The following is a 15,071-nucleotide window of genomic DNA, read 5'->3' on the forward strand; positions in this document are numbered from 1 at the left end:
TCCTGCGCATCCTTTTCTTTAAATAAGCATTGATCAAAACTGCCTGGATGCTTCTGGCATTCACATGTGAATGCAGGCATAAGGGCTCCCAAATAACTGAGAGCTGATTCTGGGACTGAAATGTGTTTGCTTACTGTCTGTGTGGGTGGCAAAGTGTCCATAAATGTTTTAGCACTGTCTAGCTTGCTCTTGGTTTCAGTACAAGATTTACCACTGGTCTGTCAGTCCAGCAATGGCATAGCAGATTTAACATTTAAAAATGAAAAATGCTTTTGGAAGTACTCGCTACTGGGCAATCCAAGGGCAAGTTACAGAATCACAGAATCAACCAGGTTGGAAAAGACCTGTGAGATCGAGTCCAGCCCACCACTCTGTCAACTAGACCATGGCACTAAGTGCTACATTCAGTCTCTTCTTGAATACCTCTAGGGACAGTGACTCCACCACCTCCCTGGGTGGCCCATTCCAATGTCTGATCACTCTCACTGTAAAGAATTTCTTTCTAATGTCTAACCTAAACCTTCCCTGACACAGCTTAAGACCGTGCCCTCTTGTCCTACTGCTGGTTGCCTGGGACAAGAGACCGGCCCCTACCTGGCTACAACCTCCTTTCAGGTAGTTGTAGAGAGCGACAAGGTCCCTCCTGAGCCTTCTCTTCTCCAGGCTGAACGACCCCAGCTCCCTCAGCTGCTCCTTTTAGAGCCTATGCTCCAGTCCCTTCCCCAACCTCATTGCCCTTGTTTGGACACTCTCCAGCACCTCAGTGTCCTTCCTAAACTGAGGGGCCCAGAACTGGACAGAGTACTCAAGGTGTGGCCTAACTAGTGCTGAATACAAAGGGCAGAATCACTGCCCTGGACCTGCTGACCACACTATTCCTGATCCAGACCAGGATGCCATTGGCCTTCTTGTCCACCTGGGCACACTGCTGGCTCATGTTCAGCTTCCTGTTGATTGGAACCCCCAGGTCCCTCTCTTCCTGGTCACTCTGCAGCCACTCTCTCCTCAGCCTGTAGCACTGCATGGGGTTGTTGTGACCACAGTGCAGGACCCTGCACTTGGTCTTGTTAAACATCACACTGTTGAATTTGGCCCATCTATCCAGCCTGTCCAGGTCCCTCTGCAGAGCCCTCCTACCCTCCAGCAGGTTGATACTCCCCCCCCACCTTGGTGTCATCTGCAAATTTGCTAGTGGTACACTCAGTCCTCTTGTTCAGATCATCAGTAAAGATATTAAACAGGACTGGGTCCAACACTGATCCCCAGGGGGACACCACTAGTGACCGGCTGCCAACTGGATGCAGCCCCGTTCACCACCACTCTCTGGGCCCGGCCCTCCAGCCAGTTCCTGACCCAGCACAGAGTGCCCCTGTCCAATCCACGGGCTGCCAGCTTTTTCAGGAGTGTGCTGTGGGAGATGGTGTCAAAGGCTTTGCTGAAGTCCAGATAGGCCACATCCACAGCCTTCCCCTCATCCACCAGGTGGGTCACCTGATCATAAAAGGAGATCAGGTTGGTCAGACAGGACCTGCCCATCCTAAACCCGTGCTGGCTGGCTCTCATCCCCTGTCTGTCCTGTAGGTGCCATGTGATCACACTTAAGGTTATGGAACAGATCATCCTGCCAGGCACTGAGATCAGGCTGACAGGCCTGTAGTTTCCCAGGTCTTCCTTCTGGCCCTTCTTGTGGATGGGTGTCACATTAGCCAGCTTCCAATCATCTGGGACCTCCCTGATGAGCCAGGACTGGCGATAAATGATAGAGAGCAGCTTGACGAGCTCTTCTGCCAGCTCTCTCATCACCTTAGGGTGGATCCCGTCTGGTCCCATAGACTTGTGAGGATCCAAGTGGCTCAGCAGGTCACTAACTTCTTCCTCCTGGATAACAGGGAAGTTGCTAGATGTGACGTAGTTGTTAGGTGAACAACTTTAAATGGAGATCAACACCAGGAGAACATACTTGATGAACATTCCAGCAAGGCACTGTGATGGCTTTTCTCGGTTTAAAAGCTTTACTGTAGTGATTGGTAGAAGTCTTTTGTTGTGATCAGTCATGTTTAAGGGTATAATTACAAATTTTGTCTTCTTACAGTATATTTCAAAGGCTAGTAGATATTTTGTGTAGTTCCATGTTCTGCAGCTCAGCTTTGTGTTTATCTGTGCAATGCCTTGGCACTCTAGCATTGCAGGCTTGCAATGCTTGTGTGCTACAGTAGTGAGGCAAAGCTGAGCCAGCCAAGCCTGCCTTCCACTGGTGAGGCAGCTGCTACAGTTTTGTGTCCGCAGGTACGGGCCTCCCTGCCTTTGGCAGCGTTGCATGTGAATGTCGGTAGATGTGTGTATGGAGCATACAAAATATTGGGAAGTAAATGTTTTGGGAAAAAGATACAGCAGTGTCCATAACTGGCAAGAGAACAAAATCTGTCTAGACACTGGAAATCCTGTTGAAACCCTTCAGCCTCTATTTCAGTTGTGTCCTCGCACCAAAAAAAAAAAAAATCCTTTCTGTCCCTAATGTGCTGGAGAGCTTAATGATTCTGATGGGAAGTGTGTGTGTTGCATGCAAGAGGTGATGACGTCTCAAGTCTTCCATTTACTGAACCTGGGCCTTAATCACCATTAATTTAGCTGCAAAAGATTCTAATGATCTAAAGTAGCGTTTCTGTAAATAGTGCTGTATTTCAACTTTGTTCCGTAACTATGTGTATATGCTGGGTTGTGCAGGGTTTCTTCCTTCTCAAATCCCACCAAGCTTTTTCTTCAAGCATTGCAACAATGCGAAAAACGCAAAGATAAACTTTGAACTCTTTGTTTGTAAAAAAAGCCATTTGCAGGACAGGAGTGAATCTTTCCCACCCTGGGTTTCAGGCAGCAGTAGTTAGAACAAGAAGTGCTGTATTTAAGTGGAATATGACTGAAACATTTTAGTGAGAAATGTGTTTTTTTCATGTCAGTTTGATCCTGCTTAGAGATCCAGGACGGTAGGTAGAAACAGAGTAAGCAAAAGGCACAAAAGATAGTCAGAAGGGCAAGTTAAATATACTTATGGTGCTCTTCTCCATGACTTAAAATGTGTCTGCCTGAATCCACAACTTAATATCATTGGAGGATTTGGTCAAAATGCTTTTAAAAAATTGTTTTCAAAAAATTCTAAGGAATCTGAGGTCATAAGGAATCATTGCAGTGAAAAATACCATTAGTATTTGTTAATTGAAGGCCTATCTTCTGTTAAGAGTTGATGAGGCTTACCACCTCCATCAAATTTCAACATCACCCAGTACCTGTCTGATGCCATCACTCTACCTTTTTGCTTGTAAACAACTACTTAACATGTAATGGCTTGAAAATACTCATGATTTATTTGTTTGTTTCCTTCACAGGCTGGAATGGTGTTAAGATGTGGATACTTCTGGTTTGGCTTGTTTCTTGTGCCCACTGCGTGCCTTGTTAAAGATGTGGCGTGGACAGCGTAAGTCCCAGACCAGTCCTCTTGGTGTTTTAGGAATTATTCTGTATTCTCGTGTTGTCCAGTTCAGTATTGTTCTGTAAAGAACTCTGAAGTCTTTCAGTGAATGTGAAATGGTACTCCTTTGGAAGGGAAAAAAGGTGAAATGGGCATGATTTCTCACCTGTCAATGCAACCAGCAATGTGAGAGAATGAATAGTTAGTCCTGAATCTGAAGGAGGAAGCGTTGTCTGAGTAATGAAGGTGTGTCACCTTATGATTATCTGTATTGTCTATCCTTTACTTAAAGGCAAATTTAAACTGGACATTAGAGACTTTCTATTCCTAAAAAGGAGCAAATAATTTGTTCAACCTGTCTAAGCCTAGGTAGAAAGTAAAAATGTCACACTCTAATCCATTCTCAGTAAGCTGTCTCAGTAAGTTATTCATCAGCTGCTTTTTAGGTTCTCCTTCAGCAGCAGATCTTCCAAAACTTAACTGAGAGAAGAGCAATACTCCACACTTTATGTCTGAAGTTGTAATGATTCCTTCCCTGACCAGAGAGGAGGAAAAAATTTGTGAAATAGAAGCTGGTCTAATCCCCTTCTCTCAAAACTCTGTGGTTTCAAAGCATTACAGGAGGCAAGCAATTTCAAGAACTTGGATTCAAAGGGAAGCAACTTACCTTCTCTACCATTACAATTTGAAATGCAGAAATATATTTTCATTTAGAATTTCTGGTGTTTTGTTCAGCATGCTTTTAAGTGTCTTAAGCACTAAACCTTTCATCCTTTCCCTTGGAAAACAACTCAGAAGGTTTTGTTGCATGGATATGTAATAACCTTGTGCAAGGAGGACCCAGGACATTCTTGGGCAAAAGGCAGATCCTAACTAGAGTGAAGGAGAAATACATGTTAGCTTGTCACTTTTCACAAAGGCTCAAAGTGGAAGCATCGTAACACATAACACTTAGCTCCAGGAATGAACTGTTGGTCAGTCAAGGAAGATTCTTAGAATCATAGAACCATTTAGGTTGGAAAGGACCTTTAGTAGCATCAAGTCCATTTGTAAACCTAGCACTACAAAGTCCACCAATCTGCTTTACGGAGAAATGCAGAAAATACTGACAAAAAGCAGAAAGTTTCCCAAACACAGGCAAATTTCAAACATCATTATGAAATCAAGTCATATGCGTAGATCTGAAAAATGTGGGTTTTATTCATATGGGGTTGATAGCGCAGCTAAATTAAATTGGTAGTAGGCAAATCTGCCAATCAGTAAGTACTTCTTAAATGCTTTCCTGTTGTCTCCCTCAGCTTAATTTTCATGAGCTACTGCTAAAATTAAAACTAGGTATCATACTTTAATATTTCTTTTCAGGGTCAAACTATGATTTAATAGTCCAGCATATCAGAGGGCTTTTTGTTGCACTCACTAAACTTCTTCAATTGAAAATTATTTTAAAATTCTAAAAGTGAAGTCAAAATGTTTAAATTTAGATACTTAACTGTGTCTGTGACCAGCTCCTTAAAACTCTGGGGAAAAAAAAATATCTTAAAATTCATTTAGCATAACAGGCCTTGCTCCTGTGTCAGGCATTATTTAAAATTATCTGCTTAGAAGTCAGTGGAACTTTTGTGATTAAACCTAAATAGGAGATGAACTGTTTGCAGCATCAGGGATCAAATTTATGTATAGATGTCCAAGATTACACTTCAGTTTTTTAAATGTTTTCATGATAGTTGAGTGTCCTGAAGTTGTCCTCTGTTCTTATCAGTTCTTGGCAAAAAATGACTCATGAATTTTAAAACAGGCCAGACCATGGCAGGCTCATCCTCAGCTATTAGTCATTTTAAACTCTATTACTGACTCAGCCTGTTCTTTAATATTTCTTGGAGAAATCTCAGCAACATAATCCTTTCAGTGGTTCAGACCAAGAATGTACAGAGATTGTGAAGCTCTCAAGACAAACGTGTATGATTGATATGCTAGATATTTTCCCAACAGATTTTAAACAGGAGGCTCCTATCAACATTAAGCAAAAAATCTGCTCTCTGAGCAGGACTTTTTTTTTCCCCTAACCCATCACTGAAAAATTAACACCATTAACATTTTAACTAGGATAAATGAAATGACACAGCTATCAGCACTGCCATATGGAAGGAGTAAAGGTCTGTTTGCTTTCCAAGAGGCTTGCCATTTAAAACTGGAGCCTAAGGCCTCTGGAAATCTGCCGGCACATTTCCATAGCAGTGGTTACACCACATTGCTCTCTGTAATTCAACAGAATATGGTTTTGGCTATAAAATTACAGCAACTCTGATTTCTCATGATCATGGAATTTATCCCTTTCGATTTCTTTTGGATGTGAAGCGTATGTCCGCAGGAGGAGCATCCATGTGACCCAAAAGGTACATGCCTAATTGCAGTACAAAATACTGCCAGAATACCATACACGTGCTACAGAGTTTTTGTCTGGAAAAAGGTTGATTGGAAAGACCTATACAAATCTTTTGTTTCTAAACTGCTGTGCTGCATGCACTATCAAAAATTCTAGTGCTGGAAGCAAGAACTAGTTTTACGTGTTCCCTTTGTTACACAGGCTACATTTGTCAAAACATCACTTACCTCCCATGTTCTCTGCAGCTCCAGGCTATTTTTTCCTTTTTTTTTTTTTTTTTTTTAAATGAATCAAGGAAATGTGGAAAACTCTCTTTAAAGAGAGGGAAGCTTATTATTAATATTTGGTTGAAATACCACATTATTAACTTTGGTCCACTACCCTGAACTCAGTGCCTTGGTTTACCTTATAAAAGTTCTAGTTGTGCAACCATTTGAATGAACAGAGCTTTATAAGGTGAGTGCTTCCTCACAGTTGGCACTTGTGACTTGAATACGTGTCACCAGCGCTAGGAAGTCTTGAAATAGCTGAGCCACAGAGTTACGTGGAAATCATAAAAATGCAGAGTGTATTTCAGCAAAATCAGGCAAGAGGGCAAGAATTTAGTCATAATTGGTATCTCAGTACTTACATTACAGTGAAAAATTTCCTGAGCCTTCCAATTACCAAAATTTTCGTGTACTTTTTTTTTTTTTTTACTGTGGGGGAAGAAGCATTTTGCACTTACCAGTTCTGCTGTGTAAGTAAGAGAAGGTACAAAGAGTTCTTCCCATCCTTGCACATACCTGCAGTCCCTGGAGTGCAAGACTTGTAAGATGGTAGTGAGGATAACGGCCCACAATTGAGGCGGTGTCGTGTTTGAGAAACATTTGTGAATGCTACCATGCTTCTCCCTGGCAGATTCTGGCCTCCTGACCTCCCTAAATATCCTCCTAGGGCAGCAAAGGGATGCACTTCCCTGGCTTGGAAGGGGAAGGGCCATACAAAATACAGTTAACCTTTTGCCCGTTCTTATGGTCTCTGGTCTTAATATCCCAATGTGTGAGGGGAAGGTGAGTTTGTCTTTATGTAATGCATCAAATTGCAGCTGAACAGTAACGTCGAACACAAGATCTCATCATTTATTGAGAGATTGTGCATCTAGGGCCACTTGTAAAGTACTAAGCTAAAAGCTAAGACTCCTCCCTGTGTTTCTGCGTATCAAAAGTTTATAATGTGCTGTAGTGAAAAAGTCATAAAGTTTCAAGTCCTGTTGCCAGCAGTCCATGGAATATTTGCAGTTGTCTTTGATAGGAGCAAGCCCAGACTCTGAGGCAATTGTAGTACCATATTTTAATATTTGTTTTTGAGGGAACATGTGGATAGGTTAACTCAGACCCTTTTTATATTTTTTTATTTATTTATAAATACTTGATTACTGACCCTTCCATGGATGTTCTTGCTTCCAAGTGAAGGAGTGACTCAACGCATAACAACTACCTGTGGGTTTATTGTTGCTTTATGGATACCCAGCCCCAGCAGAGCCCTTGTGTTTCATTGTTTCACACTACTTACAAAACACTTCAGTACTCCCAACTTCAGGCCAACAGTATTTTTTCTGTACTGTGCCGGATCAGCCTCCTTGAGCTGTGCTGCACAAATTGGACTTGTTGCTCAAGATCTGTTAAGTTTTGGATTCGATATTTGTTCTAAAGGTGAACATCATCTCTCATGGTGTGTGGCAAGATACACATGGACCCTTGGGAGAGATTGAGTAACTTGTACATATGTGTTCTTGTCTATGGGGAAAACTGGTTATAAAGGATTTGAAAAACTCCAAACGCGCTCAGTCTTCAAGTTTGCAATAGTAGGTATGGCCTCTTTAAAAGGTAAGAGAGAAGTTCAAGGTCAAAATTTCAATACATTTATTTAAATTAAAGACTGCGATGATGAAGTCAACCAGAAAGATTATAAGAATTAATAGCCTCAAAGCTTTCTCATTTTAATAGCTATATTTTCCCTTCCTCAAAGAGGAGACCAGTCTAATCATTAGCCTAACTAGTTACAGCAACTTGAGTCTAATTAACTTCTGTGCAGCTGTTGGTAATCTCACATTGTTGAAGCATTATGAATTTTAAAAATATCCTTGCTACTCATTTCTTTCTACACAGTATGTTGGTGTTGCAAATCATACACCTTTGTTGGTTTAACAGTATGTTCTTCTAAGTACATCCTGATAATCTTTACTTCCAGATTTTTCTATGCTTCATCTTTCGTTGTTCTATTTTTTTTCTCTTAAATGCAGATATGTTTTGAAAGTAGTTTTTATTTTAGCTTCTCATTTTTAGGCATTTGCCTAATTCAGCAACACAAAGACCAGAGAACTTGGATATCTTAGTATTAATATCAAGGCAGTGTCATCCTAAATAGTATCAGCAAAGATTTTGCGGTCTTTGTTTCTTATTCCCCATGGAAGGAGCTATAAGTATCATAAGTACCTTTTAAAAATAAATGCATCTTCATTATATTTTAATTACATATACACCAGTCATTCTTTTTCTCCTAGAGGGAGTTTGACATTGTTTTATATCATTGGTTAAAGATTTTAGTGTCTGCATGTAAGATTTTTATAAAACTTGTAAAGAAATTTTTGCCGTCTCTAGAGTTGAAGAATATTATTTTAATGCCATGAAGCAAGTACTGTCTCAGCCAACTTGGCTCCATCTTGTCTTCTTTTGCAGTCACATGCAAATCATTATATTCTCATGGGACATTTATCCTCCTTTAAGTGACACAAAAGAGGAAGCTGATCAAAAACTGCCCATTGAAGAAAGATCCCTGCTTCTTTTTTTCTTGCTTTGTACATGTCAAGACGAAGGGGACTAGATTCTCTCCCCTAGATCAATGTAATTTAAGTATAATAGCACTGGAGCAATAGGTACAACTGGGGCTAAAAAGGTCAAGTCTCTTTGTGGGGGGAATTGCACTCTAAATTTTGGTTACAGGTGTTGTACATAGGTTGCTCTTTCAATCCTCAAGCTGAGGAAGTAGGTCACAGCCAGTCTTGTTACTGTCAGTTTGGAAGTTCATTGGGGAGAGAAGTTCCTTTCCAGTCATGTGAGAATGATAAACAAAAATCAAGGGGTTTGAATGGCAATTACTATCTGAGACTTTCCTCGGGTTTTCAGAGCAGTGCCACACATAGCTCAAAAGACAGGGTGGAATCTCGTTTTACTGCCATGAATATTCAATGAATCCCAGCCCTTTGTCTGAATGCCCGGGTCCTGAGCAGTTCCACGGCAGCGGTATCAGATCTCTGTGGTCCCATAGCTTGGCTGCTTAGTTAGGTTTTGAGTGTTCTGTTGAAGCAGCCAAACTCTGTTGAATTTGAAGTCCTCCTGATTTCTCATTTCTTACGTATTTTTTCCCAGGTATTGTGAACCTGAACTAACATGGAAACACTGTGCCTTCTTTTCCAAATCCTTCAAGGGAAGGCCCTGTGCCTCTCCCCTGGCAGGTAAATTTGGGGGTTTGTAGCAAAACAAATGTTCACATGGCTTTTTTGTTTTGTTTTTGTCTTTTTCTTGTGGTACAGGGCTAAGCATACCTACCATAAAACTTTGCTGGAACAAGTTCAGGAGCTGGAGACGAAGACAAGAGAGCTGGGAAAAGCCATGCTTCGTGATAGTAATGGAAAGAGGTGGGGCAAGTCTATGCTAAATATTTAAAGCAACATTTTGTCCTTCCTGTCCTCTCCCCTCCCTATTTCTCATTCACCATTCAAATCTGATTCTAGACAGGGTAAGAAGACTTCTCTCCTGTATTATTCATTTACTGTTATTCCCTTTCATATATGTCTGTTCCCCCTCACTGAAACCAGCCCTTCCATTTTCATTTCTTCTGCATTATTGCTGTGAGGCTGTATTGGAAACTGCTGCTCAGTCACCCTGCCTGGTAACATGTAGTGCTATTACCTGGCTACTGGGCCAGACTGGTTTTGAAAGCACTTTGTCATATATCATCCAGAAAAAATTAAATTGTATGATAACCATGTTAGGGGAGGGAACTGTCAGCAGCTCAGGATATAAAGATTGTAGCTAAAAGAAGAACTGTCTAATCCAGTGTACCCTACTACTTCATCCAGTTTCACCTTAATTTTTTTTTCATGCTCTTACTTTTTCTACCACAGCTTACAGGCCTCTTGCTTTCAGGATTCTTAGTTTCTTGTTTTGCCTCTCCCTTATAACCGCACCATATGGACTTGAATATATTGCTATTATTGAATCTTTCATTGTATGGGGAGAGTATGTGTTGTGTGGGAACTTTTGTCTCTTCTGAAAGAAGCTAAAGAAAATCATGGTCAGGCTTTTACATCCAACAGTTTCATTTACCATCTCAGAATGGGGTTCTGCATCAGCTGGTCGGAAAAGCTCTCCAAGTTCAAAAAGGTTTTAGAACTAACTCTTCTGTTTCTTACACAATATGGCACCACATGACTTGCTAAGAAACTACATGATCATTAAACTGGATTTTAGCAAACCTTATAAACTAGCAAACTGAGTGGAATGGGGCTTTTAAAAGATTTTGTTCTTCTGGGGCAGGGTCATCCTTTGAGCCTTTGATGTCTATTCTGAGGTAAACTAATTGCCATATTGTAGCTGCTGCTAAGACGAGCAGATAGTAGATTTTTTTTCAACTGAACTTGTGAGTTAATAAGGACTGTTTTTAGAGAAAATTATCAGGGAGTGAGTTTACTGAGATTATGATAAACTGAAAAGCTTTAAAAAATGCTTGTGTGAACTTCAGTGTGTTTATAAGATGTCCTTAATGACCAGAGTTCGCTTCTCAGAGGCCAAGACAAAGTAAACACAGTGTTATTGATTAAGATCACTTCAAAACACTTGGTATCTTCAGTTTTTATTTAGAGTAATTTTTTTGCTGTGACTTTTAGATCCCACAGAACACAGTTCATAAGTTGTACTCACTAGCAAAAGTCAAAAACTGCATATCAAATGATTTAAAAAGAGAAAGCAAACTTTGCAGCACTGGTCAACAAAGGCAACCTTCTATGCCACAATTAAAACCAATAAAGATGCTTTAAATCAGGCATTTAATTAAATAATGGGCCTTGTTTTTAGAGTGCTCAGCAGTCACTTTGAAATCAGTTGGGCCAAAGCACTTGGTTACCATGATCAGGTCAGCCTCCCAAGCAAGAAAGGTATAACTTGGTGTTGGGAGGTGCTGACTAATAGTGAGATTAGATGCCAGCCAGGTAAGTGGAAACAAGACGAGCAGAAACTTGGCTGTTCCCAGGCACACGGCTCTGGTAGTATAAGCCCCTTGGGTGTTGCTATGGTTCCTATCCATGCATAGTATGTGAGGTTGCATTGGTGTTTGTTTGTAGCATTTGTGTTTTTCCTGCCAGTATTTAATGCCAGTTACTGACAGCTGAAGAGGAAAGTGAGTCCACTTTCTGCCTGATAGATCCCTGGGTTGCAAGGCGGGTTGACATGCTGTTAACAGCAAGAGACACTTAGCATTTGATCTGTTTATATGTGCGTGTCTGTGTCTCCAAGAACTTGATGGGTTTCTTCTCTGTTTACACACTGTCCTGACTTTCTGTAAATTTAATGGCCATGTTGTAATTCATTCGTACGCTGCATGTTTTCATAGCCTTTTACTTTATTGCATTCTCACTGCAAACTCTTTCATCTGCATTCCTCCTCCATATAGCTTCACTTCATTCTCGAAACGCTTGCATGGAGATGATGTAAGGAATCCCTTCTGGCTCTCCTTCCCATTTTCCCTCCCCCCTTCTTTCCATGCATTTGTTTGTTCTCATTCCTAATTGCTCCCAGATTTTCTGGGTGGTCCATCTGTGAACTAGATAATGGTAGAGTACCTCTGCCTGCTAGGAGCTGGTGTGCTGTGCTTGTGTTGTGGCCTCCTGAGTGCTCTCCAGAGTTTTTCTGTCTTTTATCTCTTTTGTTTGTCTCCTGGCTCTTTCACACCTGCTGGAAATCATGTGCTTGTCCAAAGGGAAGGGTGAGGGTGGGAAAGAAACAGAGTTGGAACTTTCTACAGTTACAGTCTCTGGTTCATGTTCTTTATTTTTTAAAAAATTCCTTGAAGCTGGTGGAAATGTGTTCTAAGGCACATGCTTTGTTCTACCTTCCTGCCCATAGCCCCATTGCGCTTGGAATATTTCTGGCAATGTGACATTATGCAGGAAGGGAAAGTAATGGGAGTCTTCTCATTTCTAATGGAAAGTGTAGAGCTGTGTAAAACCTCCACGGGTCTGTCTGTCACCTCGGCTCTTGGTTGGGAGTGTTCCTGAAAACATACCCAGTAGTTATTGGTTTGTTCAGTCAGCTGTGGAAGATAAGCTGGCTGTCATCGGGGTCTATTTTCCTGGCCCATATAGCAGACACTATTTTTGTTCAGTGTTTTTCACAAACAAACAACAAAAAAATCACACCCAATTACAGATAAGAGAAGGATTTAGGGAGCTAATTGCTTTTATAATTTCCTAGACGTTAGACAAAAAATGAGGTGCAAGATTTGAATGTTCAGGACTAATCCGCTAAACAAAAAGCAATTTGCAAAGCCCAAAAAGCATCTAGACTTGCACAACAGGATGCCATTAGTTTGCTGTGGCTCAGCTAAATTGCTATAAAATGTGAGCAGATAACACCTGGGTCATCTCTGCACTTGGGAAAGGAGTGCTGGGAGAGCTGCATGTGCCACTTGATACCTAAATATGCATATTGTGTCTTAGAGGGTCTTCACCCTGCCAACTGTTCTTGCTAGACACATTTTTCTGGGCTAATAAAAAATGTCTTCACTAGTGCTTGCTACGTGCTTTTGAATCTTAGCCCCTTTGAACAGTTTCTAAAATGGAACTTGCTTGTATTGATCTAAAAAAACAGGTGCAAATTTTTGCCGTACCAATGGCAGGGAGCAAACAGCAAGGGAAATGGTAGGTGAGGGACTGTCCGGTCTGTGCAGGGCAGAGTGTCAGCACTCTGAGCACTACAGCTGGGTCCCAAAACCCTTGCAAATAGCATTACAGTGGTGGCTTGGAGATTACATCAAGTGTATAGTTTTGAGCTGTAAAGGGTCACGTTCTGATTCCTTTGTATATCTCATCTGAATAGCTAAAAACTAATTTTCACGGAAGCTGGGATGATCAGTCAGATGATTCCAGGAGCTGGAAAACTGGCAACTCAAGAAACAGCTTGAGAAGCAGCAGAGGGATTTTGCAGTAAGGAGCTGGTGGTGGATCCCATGCCACGCTTGCCTGCGTATGGAAGATGAGTACCCACACTTGCTCTCCCCAGCCTGGGCACCTGGCAGCGCTGGGCTGAACTTCAGCCCAGCTGTGACATGAGCAAGCCTTGGTGTGGGAAGGCAGAGGGGCTCCCTGGCACGCTCATGTAACAAAAGGCAGGCTTTAACACTAAATTTTCTTGAATTTAGAGAGGTGAGAGGGGCAGCTTGTGTGCCAAAGCAAACATGGACATGAGAAGACACCTGCCCAGCAGATTTAATCATGTTAACATGTGAGATTTGCACAAAGAAAAACAAGTTTTCTACAGGTTTGTGTTCAAAAGTGGCATTGAGTTCAGCTGCAGAGATTCTTGTGTCTTTAAATAAGTTTACAGCTTAAATCTTGGCTCATAAAGGGCCAAGCCTTCAAGTCCTCATTCACTTTTCACTCCATCTAACCTCTCATTGAAGTCAGCAGGAGTTCAGGTGGAGTAAAGCCTGATTAGGCACCAAAGCAAACTTTACTTTGGAAACTCTTGTCACTTTATTGCTCCACTGGCCAGCTAATGGAGAGTGAGCAAAGCTGTGCAGCACCCTCTTTGCGGCAGTAGATTTCCTGTTTCAGAGGGTTTCTCTGTCTTAGAATTGCCAGAGAACTCCCTTTGAAAGTAGCTTTTTGGTTGTTTTTTCTGTCCTGTTATTAATTGCTTGGTGGCCAGGATTAGAAGATTATTTTATACTGAAGAAGAACGTGGTTTTCATGATCTACTTTACAAGGAGCTGAAGGGCCTGTACGGGGTGTTGCAGGAAAGCGCCCACATCACTGAAGTATTGGGAAGAATTTCTTCAAACAGTTCGGAATTCTGAGAGGCAGTGTCTTGTCTTCAACAAAGGTGAAAGGAAGCAACTACAGACCTAGCGAGGTATTGCCGTGAGCAGTAAGGAAGTGCTGCAGTGTGTGTTTGTGCAGCGTTTTTCAGTATGCCTCTTTCCTCTTGCTGCTCTCAGACACCCACTGGGGATGGCTATGGTGCCTCTTTTACCTCCATTGCATAAGATTTTTTTTGGTACACCTAAAACAGGAGCTCCCCACAGGCTCTACACTGTCTGCCTTCAACAAGGAGGCATGCTGGTGTAAATTCTCTTTCATTTACGTGCTTCTCACCAAATCTAACTCTGTTGCTTTAGTGAAACGTGCATGACCAGCTCTCGCCCTGAGAGCAAGTTGTCTTAATTATCTTAGCCTGGGTTTTATTTGGTGTGTGAGAGTAGATGCTTATCTCATTTCAGAAGCTGCATGACCTAGTGGGTAATTGGTGAGCTGACACAGGTACCCGTGGAGATTTCCCCACTCCACAGGTCCCTGGGGAGGAGCAAGAGGGAAACATCGGGAACCTGTCTCAGGCTTGTGGCTGTGCACAGAACTGAGAGGAGCAGAGGCCTCAACCTCGTGCCAGCAGAAGCAGAAACGGCAAAACAGACTTAACTTTTAACAAACACATGAATAAGGTGAGGACCTGGTCCAATGGTTCCTGAGGAAGCTGCAAGCTTTTTCGTTAAGATCAACAGGACTGAGGCTTGGGCTCATTATATTTCAAAGCACTTTGTCTCTTTATTGATGCATTTCAAGTTACATCTGCTTGAAATGGGAGACCATGCCAGTAAGGCCCCTTCACATCAGCAGGTACAATGAATCTTACTTGATTCAGACTTAGTCTGGTGCTTTCAACTGGTTAAATGGCATTGGATGTTTGGAGCCGAATTCTTGTTTCATGAATGTGTTGACTTCAGTGTATTTGCTCAGGATACGCATGACTGTGATCTGAATCCAGCCCATCCAGTGCAGCTGAGCATAAAATGAGGTTCAAGAGGGAGAGGTGTATTTTGGGTTTTGAGGTTTCAGCATCCTTTTTATCAGTTTTTCCAGATGTTCTTCACACCATTTTTGGGAAGCAAAGGTGAGATTTCTCCACCAGC

At 41.7% G+C, this 15,071-nt stretch overlaps 1 protein-coding gene across 1 annotated transcript in view; it reads left to right on the top strand.

The window, feature by feature from the left end:
• Positions 1–3,383: 3,383 nt before the first annotated feature.
• Positions 3,384–15,071, top strand: part of LOC113984010 (phospholipid-transporting ATPase IB-like) — a 33,461-nt gene continuing 21,773 nt past the window's right edge. Inside the window, exons 1-2 of the mRNA XM_027713683.2 lie at positions 3,384–3,469; positions 9,421–9,525. Of these exons, the coding sequence (XP_027569484.1) occupies positions 3,387–3,469; positions 9,421–9,525 (188 nt within the window). The 5' untranslated portion in view covers positions 3,384–3,386. The remainder of the gene's footprint in view (positions 3,470–9,420; positions 9,526–15,071) is intronic.

The sequence above is a fragment of the Pipra filicauda genome, unplaced genomic scaffold (genome assembly GCF_003945595.2).
Source record: "Pipra filicauda isolate LSUMZ 115617 unplaced genomic scaffold, ASM394559v2 scaffold142_size1944046_pilon, whole genome shotgun sequence".
NCBI lineage: Eukaryota > Metazoa > Chordata > Aves > Passeriformes > Pipridae > Pipra > Pipra filicauda.